The sequence below is a fragment of the Salvelinus fontinalis genome, chromosome 15, assembly GCF_029448725.1.
Source record: "Salvelinus fontinalis isolate EN_2023a chromosome 15, ASM2944872v1, whole genome shotgun sequence".
NCBI lineage: Eukaryota > Metazoa > Chordata > Actinopteri > Salmoniformes > Salmonidae > Salvelinus > Salvelinus fontinalis.
Genome location: NC_074679.1, coordinates 26,595,842 through 26,620,644, shown reverse-complemented (window position 1 = coordinate 26,620,644; position 24,803 = coordinate 26,595,842). Strand labels below are relative to the sequence as shown.

Below are 24,803 nucleotides of genomic sequence, written 5' to 3'. Positions count from 1 at the left end.
TTCAAAGCATTTCATGGCTACAGATGTGAGTGCTACGGGTCGGTAGTCATTTAGGCAGGTTACCTTAGTGTTCTTGAGCACAGGGACTATGGTGGTCTGCTTGATACATGTTGGTATTACAGACTCAGGCAGGGAGAGGTTGAAAATGTCAGTGAAAACACTTTCCAGTTGGTCAGCGCATGCTCACAGTACACATCCTTGTAATCCGTCTGGCCCTGCGGCCTTGTGAATGTTGACCTGTTTAAAGGTCTTACTCACATCCGCTGCGGAGAGCGTGATCACACAGTCATCCGGAACAGCTGATGCTCTCATGCGTGTTTCAGTGTTACTTGCCTCAAAGCGAGCATAGAAGTTATTTAGCTCGTCTGGTAAGCTCATGTCACTGGGCAGCTCTTGGCTGTGCTTCCCATTGTAGTCTGTAATAGTTTGCAATTGCTGCCACATCCGACGTGTGTCGGAGCCGGTGTAGTACGATTCTATCTTAGACCTGTATTGATGCTTTGCCTGTTAGATGTTTCATCGGAGGGCATAGCGGGATTTCTTATAAGCTTCCGGGTTAGAGTCCCGCTCCTTGAATGCGGCAGCTCTACCCTTTAGCTCAGTGCGAATGTTGCCTGTAATCCATGGCTTCTGGTTGGGGTATGTACGTACAGTCACTGTGGGGACAGCGTCCTCGATGCACTTATTGATGAAGCCAGTGACTGATGAGGTGTACTCCTCAATGCCATCAGAACAATCCCGGAACATATTCCAGTCTGTGCTAGCAAAACAGTCCTGTAGTTTAGCATCTGCTTCATCTTACCACTTTTTATAGACCGAGTCACTGGTGCTTCCTGCTTTAATTTTTTGCTTGTAAGCAGGAATCAGAAGGATAGAATTATGGTCAGATTTGCCAAAGGTCGCCTAGAATTTATTTTCCTCTGGTTGCACATTTAACATGCTGATAGAAATTAGGTAAAACTGATTTAAGTTTCCCTGCATTAAAGTCCCCGGCCACTAGGAGCGCCGCCTCTGGATGAGCTCTTTCCTGTTTGCTTATGGCGGTATACAGCTCATTGAGTGCGGTTTTAGTGGCAGCATTGGTCTCTGCTCCCTGTCTTTGTCTTCAGTCCTAACTCTGATTCCCACACCATTCCCACATCTTTCTCCTGTAGTCCTCCCTCTATCAGATGGCAAGGATTCACTGAACTCTGACTGATTTGGTAAGAGACCTCCCATCCAAGACACTGCCAGACTACATTGTTATTTTTGGTAGTTAAAGTATTATTATTGTTATATGGAGTGGAGAAAGCCATGGTGCAATGGGGAAACGAATGGGTGTGTGTTTTTGGGAAGGATGGAGGTTGACGTAATGGAGGTTAAGACAGTGAGATGTGCTTGTCAGTCCCAGGCCTACACTGTGGAAGCCCCAGCCCTGTTCAGCCTTGTAGGATCGAATGCACTGTAAACCCACATGCTGCAAATTCCAATGCGTAATTAACTCCAGATAAAATAAGACCCAGGTCCATCTCTCCTCTCCCTTTGGTTCTTATGAGACTGAGAGAGAGAGAGACCTTTTTAAATTTCAGGTTTGAAAAGGTTGACGTGTGTCGAGATAGAAGCAGTTAGAGCTGCTTGTCCCCCTGGGCTGCAAGATGAAACCTGATTGGATGAGGAAAGGCAAGTCTTAGGTATGTAGTTGACAGCTAATTTGCTTTCGAAGATTATTAGGAAACGTATCTAATGAAGTGAATCCAGCTCTTTGTAGATCAGATCACTAAAATGATAGTGCCCGAGAAGCCGGTGTTTGGAGGATACATTGGCACGGTGTTGTTGTCGAGGGCTGGCTGGTCGTTCTTTCTGTCGGATCAGTTGCCAGAGACGCAAACCAGTCGTTAAGTATTTTTGTTCTGTATCTATGGACGCTACCCAGTCGTTGGTTCTAAATGTTCCATTGCCATCCCGGCTGGCAACATTATTTTCCCTTGCTTGTTAGCTAGCTTACTACAGCTAACTTAGTCACGTCAAACAGTGCAGCTGGGAATAACAACAAAGTAGCCTCATTTTCATTTGTTTAAGCTGTTTTCTAGTGACATTTATTTGGATACATCCATAACAATGAGCTAATGATGCGCGATTTTGCCTGGCATAGAAAATGTGCTCTCTCGTTAGGACACTGTTGTTCAGAGGACCGAGCCAACAACACCGCTAACACAATCACTGCAAACTAGCTGCATTTCATTTTGTTTTTAATCTGTTTTCTATTGACATTTATTTGTATTTATCCATACAAATGCTACCAGCTGATTCATGATTTCGACTGGCTGAGAAAAGCTGTCTGCCTGTCTGTCTTGCCCCAACTTACGACACATTCATTTCTATAGGACAGCTGGAGATCGAATTTCAGTATTAAAACAATGTTGCAAATGTTGAAGAGACAGACAGCAAGGTTTATACAAATTGAAGTTGAAAACCAAATGCTAGTCTAAAAGAAGATAACGTCTAGATGCTTATTATAGTGCAGATCAAGTTTATAAATTGCCTGGCTGGGCTGATAAGACAGTATATTGCTCAGTGAGATGGAACAGAGTAAATAGGCATTTCACCATCATAGCTTTAGCCGGTGGTAACTTGTGGAATAGACACCGGCTGGAATGCGGTTTTAACCAATCAGCATCCAGGATTAGACTCTCCCGTTGTATAATGACTGATATATCAGTACTTTTTGGAACAGGGACCAACATGCTCTGGTTTTCTACATTGATCACTTTAAGTGAAAGGTTCATCATGTAAGTTAATCTGAGGTACTTGAGAAGAGGCCACTGGCTCTGCCCTGAGTGTGACTCTTTGACCTGGTGTGAGAGTGGCATGGCCATTTCCATGACTCTATATGGAGTAGATGGCCACCCATAGTAATTCTATTTCTATGGTGCCACTAGGGTTTGGCGGTATACAGTCAGAGACTGTATAAAATGTTCTCAATGGGCTCATTAGCATTTAGCTGGATACCACCTAATCGCCACCACTCCCTGTGTGTTCCATGGCTTATGTAATTCCATAAAGCATGGCTCCGGTTGTCTCCCTATCTGTCATTCCGGGAAGTCTTCCCTCCCATTGACTCTTCTACTCCGGGACGCTGGGATGCTTCTCAGGGAGCAGGATCAGAGGTACCTCGGGGCCCACATAAATCACAGTCCCAACCACAGGAGCCCTGGCCCTGGAGCCACTTCCTCCCTAGGCCACTGAGGTCACAGCGTGATGTCACAGAATGATGATGTCAGCCTCCTGGCCCTCTGCCCCTCCTTCCTCAACCCATCCCCGCCCTATACTGAGAAAGCACCCTCTCTTTGACTCTGCCTCTGTTTCTCTCTCTCTCTCCCTCTCTCTCTCATGGGGATGTTATTCATGAACATTAGATCAATAAAATAAGATGAGGAGGAGAGGGCAAGTTACAAATCGACCCACATGAGATCATCACTCCCAGTTCCATGGAGAAATATTCAATCTGCCATTCATTTAGGACCAAAGCATGTGCGTATTACTTTTTATTAGCAGTGATCAAACATTGAACACTTGTTAATGACCAAGATCAAAACCGAGCAAAGGGTGTGACTTTGCTAAACATCTGCTGTGGTCCATGCCAAGGTTCCAGGCTGCTCTCTCTCTTTGCTGCCGCATCCTCTCTCTCATGGTGATTAAACAGAGACGTTTCCATCCTTTGATACGTTCTGATTCATTCTGTGTTGATTTAGCTTAACGCCGGGTGCAAACAGTGTGAATCTTTTAGATAGACAGCAGTGTGGCTAAGGAGGACTGACTTGGCCTGGCTGCTCACAGGTATAAATCCTAATGCAGACATAATCTATCTGTCCCAGAGAGCACCGCTGTCCAAGGCACCGTGCCAGTGAGTTGGAGGCACATGGAAATGAAATCTGTGTAATAAGAAACATGTTAGGCTTGTTCATCATAGGGTATGGACTGTACCATGTCATCTCTTGGCCTTGCCCCAGTGGTAAATATTTCATATCGAGTGGGGGCAGTGGGGGATTATGGGAGAATGTGTGTCTGTTTTAAATGGGAGGTCACAACCACACCGCCATGGGCATCGTGAAGAAGGGAGGAGAGAAAATTATAAACTGTCAAACTACGAACAAAGATGCAAAATGCATCAAATTATGTTAAACACTTAGACAATTAATAGGATGTTTTTGAATAAGGATTCAATCAAACCAAACCGAACCGATTGAGATCAATGCCTTGATCGAAGCAGCTCAATTGTCTATATAGCTTGTCTGCCACAACATGGTAATTGTCAGTGCCTGTGAACACACAGCTGGGAATTTAATTGACTCAATATCAAACTTTTAGCTGATATACTTAGTTTTTTTGTAAGACAAATGTTTGCTTTGCATTAGTGTGTTTATGTCTGGGGCTGATCTCATCATGGGGATGTTGATCGAGAGCGTGTAACGATCGTCGTAATCCTCCTCCTCGGACGAGGAGGAGAGGCGAGAAGGATCAGACCAATATGCGGAGTGATTAGTGTCCATGATTATTTATTATATCGAAACTGAACACGAAACAAAAGAACACCATGAAAACAATCGACAAACAGTCCCGTGTGGCACGAATGCAGACACGCGATACAACCACCCACAAAACACACGTGAAACCCAAGCTGCCTTAGTATGATTCTCAATCAGGGACAAACGATCTACAGCTGCCTCTGACTGAGAATCATACCAGGCCGAACACAAAAACCCCAACATAGAAAAACATACATAGACCAACCCACCCAACTCACGCCCTGACCAACTAAATAAATACAAGAAAAAAGGAAAACAGGTCAGGAACGTGACAGAGCGACTGGTCCCCCGTGGGAGTCGTTGCAAGCGCCATGCTCTACCAACTGAATCACAGGGGACCTAGGCTCATGTGACTGTCTCATCTGATGTCCCAGCGCTTGACTGGCTGGCTGCTACTGAAGGTCTTATTTACAGGGCTGGTGATATGGGCCATGCCAGATTGGCAAACTTGGCGTGTGCCAAACAGACTTTCTGCTTTGAAAGCAAATGACTTCCCCTTAGCTGTTTTCTCTAATCAGCCGTTGGCCTGGAGGCCAGAGGGAGATGACTTGTTTTTCATCTTCACCTCAAAGGGAATGAAACAACTCCTTGTGATTAAAGAGTTGAGTTTGCTTTGCCCCTTGGGTCTATCCATGGCACCAGTTTGTCCCATGGCGGTTTGTTCTCAGAAAGCATGTCACTTAAAGGGTCTTGAATGGTCTTGGCACTCATGTCTGTTGTGTTCCTATAGAATATCTAACGTTGGAATGGAGAGGGAAGAGTGTCTCCCCTTCTCCTGTGGATTGCATCCATTCCCCCTCTCTGGTCGATCTCTTCTTCTCAGGTTCTCCAGCTGGGGTTCTGGATTAGCCTGGAGGTAGGGAGTCACTGGGGGCAGACCTCATGGGGGAGCTGGATAATAGTGCTGAGGCAGTACAGTACATTCTGGGTTCAGTACAGTGCTATGCCTGTGAAGGATGTGCCAATTGGACCTCTAAATAGGCCTCCACATAATGATTGCACTAAATTTCCAATTAGATTTCTGTCAAGCAGAACCCATTTGACTAGCTAGACCGGCCCCTCTTCCTCCAAACTCCCCCTCTCTCTCCTTACCATCACTCCTCTTTTGCGTAACCTCTCCTCCTCTCTAAATACCCTCAGTAAACCCCCACATGTCAAAATGCCTATTTTGAAGACTGTCCTAAGGTAGCTTTGACACCAGTTTTAGAGTAGAGCTTTCACTGACATTTATTTGGCTCTCAAAAGAAAGAAATGCCACTTACTAAGAAATTATATATGATGCTTTAAAGCTTCTATATGTATCTTTTTGGGCGACCAGACCAAATTCACATAGTAATGTGAGTTATAGATCTGCCATTCATTGAAAGCAAGTCTAAGAAGCAGTAGATATGTTCAGATGTGCTTTTTCTATGCTTCCTGTTCTTAAGTTTCATTTTGCGTCTTTTACTTTCGGTTTTGTACACCACCTTCAAACATCTGAAAATACAATATGTGAGGTTTGAAAATGTATTTCACAACAGTTTAGATTAAAATTAGGCAAACTATTAGAATTTTAGCAATCAGGAAATGGTGAAGTGATTACATCATATTGCACCATTAACTGTTTACAAGCAAATAGAGCTGAATGGTTGCAAATAAAATTTCTGACGCAATTTCAAGATTATTGTTGAAGTACAACAATTCAGTCATGGGTGACAGTCTTTTGCAGTGAATGAATGAAGGGGGATACAACTAAGGCCAACAGTCTGTGTCCCTGTGCTTCCTCTTTGTAAAGCACAATGAATATGCACCAGTCTAGTTTCTCTGTCCCAGCATCCATGTAACCAGGGGGAACACTAATGATGCAGCAAGGTCACTCTTGCGTTCGACTGCTTTGGGATCTGTGACAATGAACATTGTCTGGGTCAGCATGACGGCATGTCAAAACCATTCCCCTGCGGCATTCTACCCACAAAACATCCTGAACTAGGATATATGCTAGATACATAGCCTACAATACATTTCGCTCTTTGGGTATGTTTGTTGTCGAGTGCACTAGCCTATAACTAGGGCCCAGAGTTTTTCCTGGTAGGGTAGTTAGGCAAAACTTCTGGTCCTATTTATGCAATATTTTTTGTTTGCCATTGTCTTTAGCAGTGGGTTGACCATAGAGATGATGACTTGTCATCTCAGGTAACCTGCTGGTGAAGCTACTTCAGACAGACCTGCCCTCCTCTGTGTTCCCTCTAGTCTCTCAGTACTAATAAGCTTGACTGGGAGGCCCGCCCCCTGCTGGGCATCCCTTGGCATGTGCTCCTGCAGTCACTCAGGGCAGAATCTGATCCTGTCCTCATGGGGGGTCGCACCTGCACCACCCGCTGCCCCGTCACAACAGCTCATTACCCAGAAGCATCCCTGGGATTCCATGGGCGCAGGACGGGGCGGGCAGACAGGAACAGGCGCTTCACTTTGACACAATTATCTCAGACCCAGCAGAGGAGCTCCCGTCTGGTCTGACTCACTTCTGATCTGCTGTGTGAACCTTCAGGTACTTCCACTAGCCCTGCCTGCTCCACAGCCCTGAACTCACACTGTTAGACTCTCACAACCACTCAGAACACAGATGGGATAACATGGAAAATGATTAAACACCATAAATAAGATTGTCTATCAGACTGTCAGACTGCCTGTCTGTGACACCACTGTCTGTCAGACTGCCTGTCTGCGACACCACTGTCTGTCAGACTGCCTGTCTGCCTGCGACACCACTGTCTGTCAGAATTCCTGTCTGCGACACCACTGTCTGTCAAACTGCCTGTCTGTGACACCACTGTCTGTCAGACTGCCTGTCTGCGACACCACTGTCTGTCAGACTGCCTGTCTGCGTCACCACTGTCTGTCAGAATGCCTGTCTGCGACCCCACTGTCTGTCAGAATGCCTGTCTGCGACACCACTGTCTGTCAAACTGCCTGCCTGCGACACCACTGTCTGTCAGAATGCCTGTCTGCGACACCACTGTCTGTCAGAATGCCTGTCTGCGACACCACTGTCTGTCAGAATGCCTGTCTGCGACACCACTGTCTGTCAAACTGCCTGCCTGTGACACCACTGTCTGTCAGAATGCCTGTCTGCGACACCACTGTCTGTCAGACTGCCTGTCTGCAACACCACTGTCTGTCAGACTGCCTGTCTGCCTGCGACACCACTGTCTGTCAGAATGCCTGTCTGCGACACCACTGTCTGTCAAACTGCATGCCTGCGTCACCACTGTCTGTCAGAATGCCTGTCTGCGTCACCACTGTCTGTCAGAATGCCTGTCTGCGTCACCACTGTCTGTCAGACTGCCTGTCTGCAACACCACTGTCTGTCAGACTGCCTGTCTGCAACACCACTGTCTGTCAGACTGCCTACCTGCGACACCACTGCCTGGCAGACTGCCTGTCTGCGACACCACTGTCTGTCAGACTGCCTGTCAGCCTGTGTCACCACTGTCTGTCAGACTGCCTGCCTGCGACACCACTGTCTGTCAGACTGCCTACCTGCGACACCACTGTCTGTCAGACTGCCTGCCTGCGACACCACTGTCTCAGAATGCCTGTCTGCGACACCACTGTCTGTTTGACTGCCTGCCTGCGTCACCACTGTCTGGCAGACTGCCTGTCTGGGACACCACTGTCTTTCAGAATGCCTGTCTGCGACACCACTGTCTGTCAGAATGCCTGTCTGCGACACCACTGTCTGTCAGACTGCCTACCTGCGACACCACTGTTTGTCAGACTGCCTGCCTGCGACACCACTGTCTCAGAATGCCTGTCTGCGACACCACTGTCTGTCAGACTGCCTGCCTGCGTCACCACTGTCTGTCAGACTTTCTGCCTGCATCACCACTGTCTGTCAGACTGCATGCCTGCGTCACTACTGTCTGTCAGAATACCTGTTAGCGACAGCACTATCTGTCAGACTGCTTGTCGGCGACACCACTGTTTGTCAGAATGCCTGTCTGCGACACCACTGTCTGTCAGACTGCCTGCCTGCGACACCACTGTCTGTCAGAATGCCTGTCTGCGACACCACTGTCTGTCAGACTGCCTGCCTGCGTCACTACTGTCTGTCAGAATGCCTGTCTGCCACACCACTGTCTGTCAGACTGCCTGCCTGCGACACCACTGTCTGTCAGACTGCCTGCCTGCGACACCACTGTCTGTCAGACTGCCTGCCTGCGTCACCACTGTCTGTCAGACTGCCTGCCTGCATCACCACTGTCTGTCAGACTGCCTGTCTGTCAGACTGCCTGCCTGCGACACCACTGTCTGTCACTCTCAGGCCTCCAGATCAATACCCTGCGACACCCTAGATACTGATGGTACTTATTGAGCTCACATATACAGTTTGTCATACTGTGTACGTGTTTCAAGCTATGAATGAGCGTATAGACAGTTTATGCTGGAATCTGATCAACTGGAACATGTCTGATGATATTCTAGGAGGCTCTTCGTCTGCGTCTCCTCTTTCAGTTTTCCATAACTGTGAAATCTGTGACTAATCACATTGCTCCTGTTCAGCATTCGGCTCCGATTTGCACCTACCTCAATCCCACCTCATCCCCTTCCCCCTATCCCTACAGGTAACGGCTCAGTGATTGCCATCTGATATTGACAATAGCCTCCTTCCCCAGTACCAACAACTAAAGGAGCATGCCCTGCCCTGACTGGGTGCAGAATGAATAATGACATCATGTTTTCAGGCCTCAGTAAGTGTATGGCTGCGCTGGGGGCATGAATGGACACAGAGTGTTATTCACAACGCCACTTCTGTGAACCTCTAAAGTACCCTGCTGAAAGACATGCTGCATGATTGTTTTAGTAGAACAAGCAAAAAGAGATATGCGCAGCACCCTTGTAAGGACCCCAGGAACTGGATTTTTACCATGGTTGGTGACACAGGTCATTGCTGTGGCATGTGTTTCTTCGAAACAATGTATGATTTACTGGCTCTGTTTTTCTGTGTATGTGTCCCCAGGGTCTGTGTAATATGATTATTAATGATGTTGTGTGTTGTTGATGATTGTGTGTGATGGCAGTACTGTCTTATAACTGAGGTTGATGGGGATCCATTTACATGGCAGCGTTGTGGTGTCCCGCAGGGCCCAGCTGTGGGTCCCCATCTAATTTCTCCACCCGCTAAGCTCAGCACATCTGTAACATATGGTCCTCCATCTCTGTGTTATGGATGCAATGCTTTTTAAAGTAGACAAGCAGAATGTGATGTCTCTTTCTCTGATCAGTGCTTTTTCTTTTTTCTTTTATCCCGCAGCGTATGCAGTGATTGCGAACGGCCAAGTGGAATGCCCCAAGGGTTACAAGAGGGTGAACCTGACTCATTGTCAAGGTAAGGGGACGGAGATGACGGAGATGAAGATGATGTCCTGTTGTTTTGCTTGTGTTTAGTAATACCAATAGCGCAGTGGTCACCAACCTATTCTGAGTCAAGCTCACTTTCACAGTCAAAAAGCAAGCTGAGAATATACCTCTCAGAATATTTTTTAAACATGACGTAACATTACCCTAATAATAACAGTTCTGTAGGAATGATGTTTGTGCAGTAGGCCTAATACATTATCACAGCATATTGGCTCAATGCCTGGCCTGCCAATATTGTTCTTCTTAGACCATATTATATCTCAAACTTGAGTTTTGATAACAAAATAGATCAGTTGGTGTAGCACTTGCGAGGCAACGCTGAGCATAAAATGAAATCATTTGCAAATCATTTGCTTTTTATTTGACTGGACTGATAGTACCTGCTTCTGATGGTCATGGTGCTTTCAAGACAACTGGGAACTCAGGGGGAAAAAACTAGGTCAAAACATGATGCCAGTGATCTTCAGGTCGAAAAGTCGGAGCTATAGAAAGATGCCAACGATTCCCCGCCAAAAAATCCCAGTCGGATCTTGTTTTTTTAGGGGGGGAGTTCCAAGTTGTCTTGAACGCACTGAAGTTGTAAGTCGGAGATTTGCGAATTTGTTGTTTTGAACACGGCATTAGTCTCAGCAGGAAGGGAGAGAGCAGCAGAGGGTCCGCCTCTCACGGTCCCTACTCTCTCCTTCCATTCCTCTGGTGAGACTAACCAGAGAGAGGAGACACCGTCTTCCACCCGATGGCAAAACTACAGTCGCACCTGCACAAATTCATGTAGTTCCTATGACCAGAGAAAGTGAAATATTCCTCTATATTAAAATAGACACGACCAGCTGCTAATAATAAGAAACGCAGGGCTATCGATACACTTTGCTACTCATTTATTGCAGCTGCATTGCGAGTGGAAGTAGGGAGAAGTGCGTTTTAAGTTTTTAATAATGTTGAAAAGTGTTGACAGTGCTGAATGAAAACTTCGATATGATCTCACTCATAAAAACAGCCGTTCTTTGCTGTATTCTTTGACGTTCTCTCTGGTCATTGTTTTAAACCGGGATGCTGGCCTTCTAGGCAGAGTTCTTCTCTCCAGTGTCTGTGTTCTTTTGCCTATCTTAATCTTTTATTTTTATTGTCCAGTCTGAGATATGGCTTTTTCTTTGTAACTCTGCCTAGAAGGCCAGCATCCCGGAGTCACCTCTTCACTGTTGGCATTGAGACTGCTGTTTTGCGGGTACTATTTAATGAAGCTGCCAGTTGAGGACTTGTGAGGTGTCTGTTTCTCAAACTAGACACTCTAATGTACTTGTCCTCTTGCTCAGTTGTGCACCGGGGCCTCCCACTCCTCTTTCCATTCTGGTTAGTGCCAGTTTGCGCTGTTCTGTGAAGGGAGTAGTACACAGCGTTGTACGAGATCTTCAGTTTCTTGGCAATTTCTCACTTGGAATAGCCTTCATTTCTCAGAACAAGAGTAGACTGACGAGTTTCAGAAGAAAGTTCTTTGTTTCTGGCCATTTTGAGCCTGTAATCGAACCCACAAATGCTGATGCTCCAGATACTCAACTAGTCTAAAGAAGGCCAATTTTATTGCTTCTTTAATCAGAACAACCATTTTCAGCTGTGCTAACATATTTGCAAAAGGGTTTTCTAATGATCAGTTAGCCTTTTAAAATTATAAACTTGGATTAGCTAACACAATGTGCCATTGGAACACAGGAGTGATGGTTGATGATAATGGGCCTCTGTACGCCTATGTAGATATTCCATAAAAAAATCTGCCGTTTCCAGCTACAATAGTCATTTACAACATTAACAATGTACAGTGTATTTCTGATCAATTTGATGTTATTTAAATGGACAAAAAAATTGCTTTTCTTTCAAAAACAAGGACAATTCTAAGTGACCCCAAACCTTTGAACGGTAGTGTATGAAAAGAAAAGAAAAGTTGCGGACAAGGACACTTTATGCTGTCCAAAATGGTGTCAAGAGTTGCCAGCAAACGCAGTAATTAATTTAACTTTGATTCAACTTGCTTTTTCTGATAACTTCAAGATGTTCTCCCCTAACAGTCCCTCATTTTTTGAGGGTGAAAAACCAAACTGACAGATATTCACAATATTTACTGGCCAGCTTCAAAGTCTTATTCCCATTCTGCTGGAGCTCCATTCCCAAAAATCATTTTGAATTTCAGCCTTTAGAACAACTGCCAAGGATGCAAAATGGAGATTCTTCTGGGATTCTGTCATTATTATCAAGCAGGTGTCCTCCTTGCCAAAGTGTGATTCCTCACAGGAGGAGAAAGAGTCTTGTGTCATATTGTGTGTCTGAGCACAGACGTGATTCGCCCTGCTCTCTCTTTTTGCTCCTGGTGCTGGGCTCGGGGGCGTACAGTGGGCCTCGCGTCACAGATAGAATGGCCCCTCAGAAACACAAGCTGTTTTGTGACCTTAGGACAGGCCCGTGTCTTTGAAACACTCAGGAAAAACACTGTAGAGGAACTGGTTCGGCTGGAGTCACCTATAGGGTTTCTCATGTAATGGAACATCTATGGCCTCACTGCAATACGTTTAGTATGGGCTGAATCATTATTTATTTTTTTACCCCCGGTCTGAGATATGGCTTTTTCTAGAGAGAATATAGGCAGGAAGACAGACAAGCATTTCCACATTGGGCTTTTGAGGAAGAACACATTGCTGTTCAGCTAAGGACAGGTCAAGTTCTTAACTGAGAAACATGCATCTCCAATTAATAGCAGCTTTGGAAAGGTTTGGAAAAGGATCACTCACTTCCCAAGTCCTCGAATGGATGGGGTTTTTGCCTCATGACTTATGTTTAGTGTCTGATTCAAAACATTTAAACAGCTCTGTCTTATTTGACAGAGAACCTCCCAGTCCCCACTCTAGCAGTACTCAACAATAATCCTGGATATTACTGTTAAATAAAGTATGGATAGTTATTTCCTTTACAATGGCAGTAAATAATTCTCATGGTTGTTTATGTGAATCCTCTACAAGTTTATTTTGGCCTTGCAGTCATAAAGTAAGAAATTACAGGTCGAGTGAGTTCAGGACAGGCAGGTTGTCAGTTTAAGCGCAGTCAGGGGACTCTTTGGATGGAGTCATCATTCTGCGTCATTACTACAATAACAATGGTGTCATGAGAAACCTGTTGAGGAGAACTCTGATGGATGTCTGTGTGTTCCATCTGTGCCGTGTACAATAAAAGAATGAGTGAGCGAGTGACCAACCATGAAGTCAGATAGGTGTTGAGATTAGTGGAGGTCATGACAGGCTTTCATTCTAGTCAGTTCCAATCCCTTACCCTCGACCAGACTGTAGCACTAACACTAACCTGAATCAACCTGACCCTGGATTACAGACCCCATGTGATGAAGGAAGGCTGAGCCTAACGTTGAACTTCAGCCTTCAGCTCAACATCCAGATAACATGCAGCTTAAACTGGTCTCAAGTAGTCCCTATAGTCCCACAGCGCCTCCACAGCAGTGCTGTTGTCTCTCTGGGTGGGAGCTAGCAGAGTTACGTTTCCCTAAGAGACATGGTTTGGTTAGAGGTCACAGTGTTTAACCCCATGACAGCAGTTGTCCATTGCATCTTCTTTATGTGCCGCGTGGCTCACCCAAACAGGAAATATTGTCCACCCATTTGCTTACAACTGAGTCAGCCTGTTTACATCATTAATAACAGAGGGGCTGGGGAAAGGTCATGAGGGGGTCAGCTAACGTTATGACCTTGAACTGGTTCCCCTTTTAATCCCCCATACCACCAACACACACACACAGACACAGACACAGACACACACATATACAGACACAGACACACAAAGACAAGCACACAGGCATGGACATACAGATACACACACAACCACATACACACACACACACACACACACACACACACACACACACACACACACACACACACACACACACACACACACACACACACACACACACACACACACACACACACACACACACACACACACACACACACACACACACACACACACACACACACACACACACACACACATACACGTACACAGACACACAAAGACAAGCACACAGGCATGGACACACAGATACACACACAGACACACGCATGCACACACAACCACGCACACACACACGCACACACACACACACACACACACACACACACACACACACACACACACACAGGCACGTACACAGACACACAAAGACAAGCACACAGGCATGGACACACAGATACACACACAGACACATGCATGCACACACAACTACATACACACACACACACACACACACACACACACACACACACACACACACACACACACACACACACACACACACACACACACACACACACACACACACACACACAGACACACAGACAAGCACACAGGCATGGACACACAGATACACACGCATGCACACACAACCACGCACACACACACACACACACACACACACACACACACACACACACACACACCGAGAGAAGGAGAGGCCTGTACTCTCATGATAGTTTTGCTTTTCCTCCCATCACTCCCCAGACTATTCCCCTATAAGCTATCGTTTTCCACCGGCCAGCAAAACAAGAGCAGATTCATTATTATTGGGAAAATCTGCCATGGCAACTTGTCAGGTTCCAGTCGTCACGGCGATGAGAAAAGGCCTAATGATTTACTGTTGTTCAACACTAGAACCGCCATAGGCCAATGGACACTGACGTTTCATTTTGTAAATAAAAAATATCAGCCCCCAAAAAGCTGTCCTGCTTCTTCCCTGACGTTTCCTAAATGTTTGTATTTTACACTGCTCATTTGTCAGCATTTTGGAATTGTCACGGTCGTCTGTTGAAGAAGGAGTGGACCAAAGCGCAGCGTGGTACGTGTTCATAATATTTTTTATAAATTAGAATACTTGAACAAAAATAACAAAGAAACAACACGAAACAGTTCTGTCTGGTGAAGACACAAAAACAAAAACCATGTGGGAAAAAGCTACCTAAGTATGGTTCTCAATCAGAGACAACGATAGACAGCTGCCTCTGATTGAGAACCATACCCGGCCAAACAACAAAGAAATACAAAACATAGAAAATTAACATAGAATGCCCACCCAAATCACACCCTGACCAAACCAAAATAGAGACATAAAAAGCTCTCTACGGTCAGGGCGTGACAGTACCCCCAACCCCCCCCCCCCCAAAGGTGCGGACTCCGGCCGCAAAACCTGAACATATGGGGAGGGTCTGGGTGGGCATTTCACCCAGTGGTGCGGGACGTAGACCTCGCCGCCAACCCCGGACTGGGGACCCTCGTAGCGGGCCCCGGACTGGAGGGCGACTCTGGAGGCTCCGGACTGGAGGGCGACTCTGGAGGCTCCGGGCTGGAGGCCGTCTCTGGAGGCTCCGGGCTGGAAACCGTCACTGGAGGCTCCGGGCTGGAGGCCCCCGTTGGAGGCTTCGTGCCATGTCTCACCTCTGGAGGCTTCGTGCCATGCATCATCACTGGAGGCTTCGTGCCATGGATCATCACTGGAGGCTTCTTGCCATGGATCATCACTGGAGGCTTCTTGCCATGGATCATCACTGGAGGCTTCGTGCCATGGATCATCACTGGAGGCTTCGTGCCATGGATCACCACTGGAGGCTTCTTGCCATGGATCACCACTGGAGGCTTCTTGCCATGGATCATCACTGGAGGCTTCTTGCCATGGATCATCACTGGAGGCTTCTTGCCATGGATCATCACTGGAGACTTCGTGCCATGGATCACCACTGGAGGCCAAACCAAAATAGAGACATAAAAAGCTCTCTACGGTCAGGGCGTGACAGGAATCACATACAAAAAAGTATTTAGGGTCTTTTTACCTTTTCACACCTATTCCCAACTTAACCCGCCAAGACAATGTGCTGTAGGATGTTGGTACCCAGCCAGGCGCTAATGCTTATTTCTCTCCTCACTGAATTAATGACAAATGAACGCATGTATGATAATATGCACCTTACTTCACAATTGAATTTAAATTAGGCCTAACTGAATGATAAGGAGGGTAATGAGGTTGATTAATGATGAGTTTGTGTTATGCCTATTTACAGTTGAAGTCGGAAGTTTACATACACTTAGGTTGGGGTGATTAAAACTTGTTTTTCAACCACTCCACAAATGTCTTGTGAACACACTATAGTTTTGGCAAGTCGGTTAGGACATCTACTTTGTGCATGACACAAGTCATTTGTCCAACAATTATTTACAGACAGATTATTTCACTTATAATTCACTGTATCCCAATTCCAGGGGGTCAGAAGTTTACATACACTAAGTTGACTGTGCCTTTAAACAGCTTGGAAAATTCCCAAAAAATGATGTCATGGCTTTAGAAGCTTCTGATAGGCTAATTGACATCATTTGAGTCAATTGGAGGTGTACTTGTGGATGTATTTCAAGGCCTACCTTCAAACTCAGTGCCTCTTTGCTTGACATCACGGGAAAATCAAAAGAAATTAGCCATGACCTCAGAAAAATAATTGTAGACCTCCACAAGTCTGGTTCATCCTTGGGAGCAATTTCCAAACACCTGAAGGTACCACGGTCATCTGTACAAACAATAATATGCAAGCATAAACACCATGTGACCACGCAGCCATCATACCGTTAAGGAAGGAGACGTGTTTTGTCTCCTAGAGATTAACGTACTTTGGTGCGAAAAGTGCAAATCAATCCCAGAACAACAGCAAAGGACCTTGTGAAGATGCTGGAGGAAACCGGTACAAAAGTATCTATATCCACAGTAAAACGAGTCCTATATCAACATATCCTGAAAGGTCGCTCGGCAAGGAAGAAGCCACTGCTCCAAAACAGCCATAATAAAGCCAGAGTACGGTTTGCAACTGCACATGGGGACAAAGATCGTACTTTTTGGAGAAATGTCCTCTGTTCTGATGAAACAAAAATAGAACTGTTTGACCATAATGACCATCGTTATGTTTTTTAGGAAAAAGGGTGAGGCTTGCAAGCCGAAGAACACCATCCCAACCGTGAAGCACAGGGGTGGCAGCATCATGTTGTGGTGGTGCTTTGCAGCAGGGGACTGGTGCACTTCTCAAAATAGATGGCATCATGAGGGAGGAAAACTATGTGTATATATTGAAGCAACATCTCAAGACATCAGTCAGGAAGTTAAAGCTTGGTCGCAAATGGGTCTTCCAAATGGACAATGACCCCAAGCATACTTCCAAAGTTATGGCTTAAGGACAACAAAGTCAAGGTATTAGAGTGGCCATCACAAAGCCCTGACCTCAGTCCTATAGAAAATTTGTGGGCAGAACTGAAAAAGCGCGTGCGAGCAAGGAGGCCTACAATTGTGATTCAGTTACACCAGCTCTGTCAGGAGGAATGGACCAAAATTCACCTAATTTATTGTGGGAAGCCTGTGGAAGGCTAACCAAAACGTTTGACCCAAGTTGAACAATTTAAAGGCAATGCTACCAAATACTAATTGAGTGTATGTCAACTTCTGACCCACTGGGAATGTGATGAAAGAAATAAAAGCTGAAATAAATCATTCTCTCTACTATTATTCTGACATTTCACATTCTTAAAATGAAGTGGTGATCCTAACTGACCTAAGACATGGAATTTTGACTAGGATTACATGTCAGGAATTGTGAAAAACTGAGCTTAAATGTATTTGGCTAAGGTGTATGTAAACTTCCGACTTCAACTGTATCAGCAGCAAATAATTTGACCACACACCTTGGGGGTTGATACCATTCTCTTTTATGTTTTACTTTGTAAAAATAAGCTGTTATGGGACTGTTTTATTTACTATTACTCTATTACTAATCGAATGTATTGTAAGGGAAATTAAAACATGCTATGTGTTGCATTAAGCCTTTAGAATAATGCAAAACATATCCTTGACTATCTAACTTATGGATCGGGAAACAACTGATACTAGTCAGCCTGCGCAGCTGGCCCATCGAAACTACACCTTAACTATACCGAAACTAATTTCACACATAATAAGAGTTTGCCTTTAGGCAAAATTAAATTGACAATCTGATGAGCATATTCTGCAGGTTCTATTACACTTACCTTTGTCAAATAGCTCTCATAATTCAAGTTTAGTTTAGTTTATTAATTCGACCATTTAAAAAAACAAGCGCACATAAAACTTGAAAAAGCAATACATCCACATGAGTAAAATCATGGAGGATAACACACAATCAAGTCTGGGACTTATTTCCATTGTTAAATCATGGAGGATAACACACAATCAAGTCTGGGACTTATTTCCATTGTTAAATCATGGAGGATAACATATAATCAAGTCTGGGACTTATTTCCATTGTTAAATCATGGAGGAAAACACACAATAAAGTCTGGGACTTATTTCCATTGTTAAATCATGGAGGATAACACACAATAAAGTCTGGGACTTATTTCCATTGTTAAATCATGGAGGATAACACACAATCAAGTCTGGGACTTATTTCCATTGTTAAATCATGGAGGATAACACACAATAAAGTCTGGGACTTATTTCCATTGTTAAATCATGGAGGATAACACACAATAAAGTCTGGGACTTATTTCCATTGTTAAATCATGGAGGATAACACACAATAATGTCTGGGACTTATTTCCATTGTTAAATCATGGAGGATAACACACAATAAAGTCTGGGACTTATTTCCATTGCGGTCCTCTTGAGACAAGATGGCTAGGCAAGATTGAATACAGTTAAACACAGTATGGCATTGAGATAATAAAACATAAAAACAAAGAAGAACAACATCTATCTCATCATTGCAGTTACATTGTAGGGTTCATTCATATGGGCACAGAAGACATCAAACATATTTTTGCTTATTTTTAAAGTTGCCCAGAGAGGACGTCATTTTTATGGGCAGAGGAAACTCATTCCACTCTGAGGCTCCAGTATACAAGACAGTACCTTTCCCAGCATTACTCCTGAACCTGTGTAAGCACACATCAGCAACACCTGATCTGGTGCTGTGATTGTGTTTATCCCTAACATGGGGAAAGTAATCACTTAGATATCTGGGCGCAGAACCATAAATACTCCTGTAAACCAAACCTAGTCTAATCTGGGACACCCTAGCCTCAACAGGCAGCCAGTTGAGTTCCTGAAAGCAGCTCCTGCCTATGTGAGTATGTGGACTCACCTTCAATACTACCCTGATCAGCTTATTCTGGGCTATCTGGAGCTTCCCCTTCATAAGCTTAGATAAGCCCCCAAAACAGGAAGTACTACCATAGTCAAAATGGCATTGAATGAGGGCAGTGGCTAGCACTTTCATGGAGTCCTTATCAAGCAGCTTGGACTTTCTAGCCAAACACTTAGTCCTGGCCCTAACCTTCCCTAGCACTTTATTGGCCATGCTCACACCTCCCAAGCTTCCATCAAGGATACATCCCAAGTAGCTAACAGAGGTTTTAGTAGTCAGCACCTCCCCCCTTAACTCCACTCTGATTTCAGAGGACCTACTCAATTCAGGTCTGGATCCAAAACGAATTGCCTCAGTTTTCCCTAAGTGCAGAGATGGCTTATTATCTCCAAGCCATTTGCTAATGTTAGTAAGCTCTGTGCTAAGTATGCTCTCCAACATAGTTTTACTTTTGTGAGACACCAGAAGTGTAGAGTCATCCGCATAAAGGAAAAGACGGCAAGAACAAGCATCTTTCATATCGTTAATATACCGTAAAAACACTAGAGGCCCAAGCGGTGCAGCTCTCTTTCCAAATGTCACTTTTTCCAAGAATATCGGTGCTGTCCATGCATTCAACACATGACCACTCGCCGGCAGCATTGGTCTGGCAACTAAGCAAAAACGAGTAGCATAAAAAACGTACCAATTTAAATATGCTATTCGGTCGCCAATTGATCAATCAATCAAATTTATTTATAAAGCCCTTTTTACATTAGCCGATGTCACAAAGTACTATACAGAAACCCAGCCTAAAACGCCAAACAGCAAGCAATGCAGATGTAGAAGCACAGTGGCTAGAAAGGCAGTTTTTCCGAGCCACCGTGAATGGGCAATGAACGGGCAATAGTAACCAGATAGAAACTGATAATTGTGCATGTGACTTCAGTGAACTGAATGATGAGGAGGGTGAAGAGGGTGATTTAATTTAATTGATCTGAAGGATGAGGGTGAAGAGGATGATTGAATTTAGAAAAATAGTGTAATTTTGATGAAGAACTGTGGGCGGTCTTGTCACGCCCTGACCTTAGAGATCCTTTTTATGTCTCTATTTTGGTTTGGTCAGTTGGGGTGGATATTCTATGTTCTATGTTGTGTATTTCTTTGTGTTTGGCTGGGTGTGGTTCTCAATCAGAGGCAGCTGTCTATCGTTGTCTCTGATTGAGAACCATACTTAGGTAGCCCTTCTTTCCACCTGTCTTTGTGGGAAGTTGACTTTGTTTAGGGCACATAGTCTTTGAGCTTCACGGTTTGTTTTTGTACTGTTTATTGTTTTTGTTCGGCGTCATTTTGATTCAATAAAAGAAAATGTACGCTCACCACGCTGCACCTTGGTCCTCTCCTTTCAACAGCCGTGACAGGTCTAATTATTTTATTATGAAAGGCTGGACATGGTATATCATTTCCCCTGGGAGAGTCAACTGAGTACAACATACAATGTGTGTAGTTCACAATGGCAAGCCGAACCAAACAAATGGCCGCACTGACAGCATTGCAAATGCTGCAGAATCTAGATGAGTTGGAGTCGGATGGAGGATCAGATATTGAGCTTGAAATCGACGTTTCTGATGAAGAGTCTTCATCTGATTCTGATGTTGACTTCGAGCCTCTGCCTTTGATGCTGAGCACTGCAGAAAAAACAGAACAAAGCCAACTGAGACGGTGATTCCAACTGCCACGGTGAGACAGGAGTCTGGGAGGGATGGCACGGTGAGACAGGAGTCTGGGAGGGATGGCACGGTGATACAGGAGTCTGGGAGGGATGGCACGGTGAGACAGGAGTCTGGGAGGGATGGCACGGTGAGACAGGAGTCTGGGAGGGATGGCACGGTGAGACAGGAGTCTGGGAGCGATGGCACGGTGAAACAGGAGTCTGGGAGCGATGGCACGGTGAGACAGGAGTCTGGGAGGGATGGCACGGTGAGACAGGAGTCTGGGAGGGATGGCACGGTGAGACAGCAGTCTGGAGGGATGGCACGGTGAGACAGGAGTCTGGAGGGATGGCACGGTGAGACAGGCGTCTGGGAGGGATGGCACGGTGAGACAGCAGTCTGGGAGGGACGGCACGGTGAGACAGGAGTCTGGGAGGGATGGCACGGTGAGACAGCAGTCTGGAGGGATGGCACGGTGAGACAGGAGTCTGGGAGGGATGGCACGGTGAGACAGCAGTCTGGAGGGATGGCACGGTGAGACAGCAGTCTGGGAGGGACGGCACGGTGAGACAGGAGTCTGGAGGGATGGCACGGTGAGACAGGCGTCTGGGAGGGATGGCACGGTGAGACAGCAGTCTGGGAGGGACGGCACGGTGAGACAGGAGTCTGGGAGGGATGGCACGGTGAGACAGGAGTCTGGGAGGGATGGCACGGTGAGACAGGAGTCTGTGAGCGATGGCACGGTGAGACAGCAGTCTGGGAGGGACGGCACGGTGAGACAGGAGTCTGGGAGGGATGGCACGGTGAGACAGGAGTCTGGGAGGGATGGCACGGTGAGACAGGAGTCTGGGAGGGATGGCACGATGAGACAGGAGTTTGGGAGGGACGGCACGGTTTGGGTAGAACAGAGATGCACATGTTGCAGCCCATCAGAGATCGTACTGTTGCTCATGCACACAGAAAAGGAAACAGTAGGTGGGCTCCTACTTTGTCAAAATAAGCTGTAACTGGACTTAATTTATTACTATGTCTTTATTACTACTCAAATCTACAAATAAAGTTGATCAAATGGATTACACTGTAATGTTTTTATTGTAAAGGAAACGAAAATATGCTATAGGCTGTCACGCCCTGACCTTAGAGATCCTTTTTATGTCTATATTTGGTCAGGGCGTGAGTTGGGGTGGGCATTCTATGTTTTTGTTCTATGTTGTCTATTTCTATGTGTTTGGCCGGGTGTGGTTCTCAATCAGAGGCAGCTGTCTATCGTTGTCTCTGATTGAGAACCATACTTAGGTAGTCTTTTCCCACCTGTGTTTTGTGGGTAGTTGTTTTCTGTTTTGTGTTTGCACCAGACAGGACTGTTTTGTTTGTTCCGTTTTGTTATTTTTTGTTCTAGTGTTCAGTGTTATTAAAAGTCATGAACACGTACCACGCTGCACCTTGGTCCTCTCCTTCTTTCTCAGACGAACGTCGTTACATAGGCCTACATTTTGTCTAGGGCTTTTTGTCACACCTGCTTCCGCTCCCCCTCCCTGGTGCTCGAGGGCGCCAGGCTGCCCATCAGTACGCACACCTGTCACCTTCTTTACGCGCATCAGTGCTTCATTGGACACACCTGTACTCCTTCACGTTTTGATTGCCTTCCCTATATCTGTCTGTTCCCCTGTTTCATGCCCGTGTCAGTATTATTGTCATTATGTTTTTCATGTCCAGACACTATTCTGTCGTCTTCAATCGTCTGTCCTTACAATTTTAGGCTGAAAGGTCAGGCAGTTCTAGGGCATCTATCATCTGTCATCTAGGGCATCTATCATCTGTCATCTAGGACATCTATCATCTGTCATCTAGGACATCTGTCATCTAGGGCATCTATCACATGTCATCTAGGGTATCTATCACATGTCATCTAGGGTATCTATCACATGTCATCTAGGGTATCTATCACATGTCATCTAGGGTATCTATCATATGTCATCTAGGGCATCTATCACATGTCATCTAGGGCATCTATCACATGTCATCTTGGGAATCTATCACATGTCATCTAGGGCATCTATCATATGTCATCTAGGGCATCTATCATATGTCATCTAGGGCATATATCACATGTCATCTAGGGCATCTATCACATGTCATCTAGGGCATCTATCACATGTCATCTAGGGCATCTATCATATGTCATCTAGGGCATCTATCATATGTCATCTAGGGCATCTATCACATGTCATCTAGGGCATCTATCACATGTCATCTAGGGCATCTGTCACATGTCATCTAGGGCATCTGTCACATGTCATCTAGGGCATCTATCACATGTCATCTAGGGCATCTATCACATGTCATCTAGGGCATCTATCATATGTCATCTAGGGCATCTATCACATGTCATCTAGGGCATCTATCACATGTCATCTAGGACATCTATCATATGTCATCTAGGGCATCTATCACATGCCATCTAGGGCATCTATCATATGTCATCTAGGGCATCTATCACATGTCATCTAGGGCATCTATCATATGTCATCTAGGGCATCTATCACATGTCATCTAGGGCATCTATCACATGTCATCTAGGGCATCTATCACATGTCATCTAGGGCATCTATCACATGTCATCTAGGGCATCTATCATATGTCATCTAGGGCATCTATCACATGTCATCTAGGGCATCTGTCACATGTCATCTAGGGCATCTATCACATGTCATCTAGGGCATCTATCACATGTCATCTAGGGCATCTATCATATGTCATCTAGGGCATCTATCACATGTCATCTAGGGCATCTATCACATGTCATCTAGGGCATCTATCACATGTCATCTAGGGCATCTATCATATGTCATCTAGGGCATCTGTCACATGTCATCTAGGGCATCTATCACATGTCATCTAGGGCATCTATCATATGTCATCTAGGGCATCTATCACATGTCATCTAGGGCATCTATCACATGTCATCTAGGGCATCTATCACATGTCATCTAGGGCATCTGTCACATGTCATCTAGGTCATCTGTCACATGTCATCACTTGCCAGTAGCTCATGGTTTTGATTACTTACACCCCATATTACTTCTTGGGCACATCTCAATGAGTGAAGATGACAAAGAACTAACTTCATCCATCTTCTCTAGCTGTCAGAAACATTGTAGAATACAACACATTTTTGTGTATGGGAGTCTGTAATAAATATAGACTTAGGGATGAGAGTAAGTAACTTATTCCTATACATGGAGGTGTGTAATTGGATATGAGTTCAATATTACATAATGAAAGAGGTTTTTGTTAGTCAGGTTGTTTTTTTTGCCATCCTGACACCAAAAACATTGCCTTGATGCCTTGTTATAACCCAACAATCAGATACTGTATTATTTATTTATGTATTTATTTAACCTTTTTTAACTAGGCAAGTCTACCATGATGTGTTTTCTTCTCCTAGACATCAATGAGTGCCTGATGAATGGGATCTGTAAGAAAGCTGAGTGTCTGAATACCAGAGGAAGCTACAGATGCACCTGTAAACCAGGCTACATGCTGGACCCTGCCAGGAGCCACTGTGTCTGTGAGTACTCCTACTGTCTGTTGCTATGACTGATGGCCTGTCTGTCATATGGTCTTTCCTTGGTGTGTGAAGTCTGTCTGATGAAGGCGTAAATGTTTTTTGGACAGCGGACAAGGCTGTGTCGGACCAAAGGGGGATGTGTTACCGCTCAGCATCAGCAGGGACCTGCTCTCTGCCCCTCACCCAGCACATCACCAAACAGATCTGCTGCTGCAGCCGTGTGGGCACGGCCTGGGGCACGGCCAGGGACACGGCCTGCGAGAGGTGCCCTCTGCCAGACACAGGTACCCACACACACAGATCCTACTTCTACCACTCTGTCTGTTGCGCTCTTTTTCTCTAGTAAATGTGGTGGAGATGGCCACTCCAACCTCGATGA

At 45.3% G+C, this 24,803-nt stretch overlaps 1 protein-coding gene across 1 annotated transcript in view; it reads left to right on the top strand.

Moving 5' to 3' along the window:
* Nucleotides 1–24,803, top strand: part of LOC129811654 (latent-transforming growth factor beta-binding protein 2-like) — a 149,552-nt gene that overhangs the window by 87,591 nt on the left and 37,158 nt on the right. Inside the window, exons 9-11 of the mRNA XM_055863125.1 lie at nucleotides 9,859–9,933; nucleotides 24,302–24,424; nucleotides 24,532–24,708. Coding sequence (XP_055719100.1) covers nucleotides 9,859–9,933; nucleotides 24,302–24,424; nucleotides 24,532–24,708 — 375 coding nt within the window. The remainder of the gene's footprint in view (nucleotides 1–9,858; nucleotides 9,934–24,301; nucleotides 24,425–24,531; nucleotides 24,709–24,803) is intronic.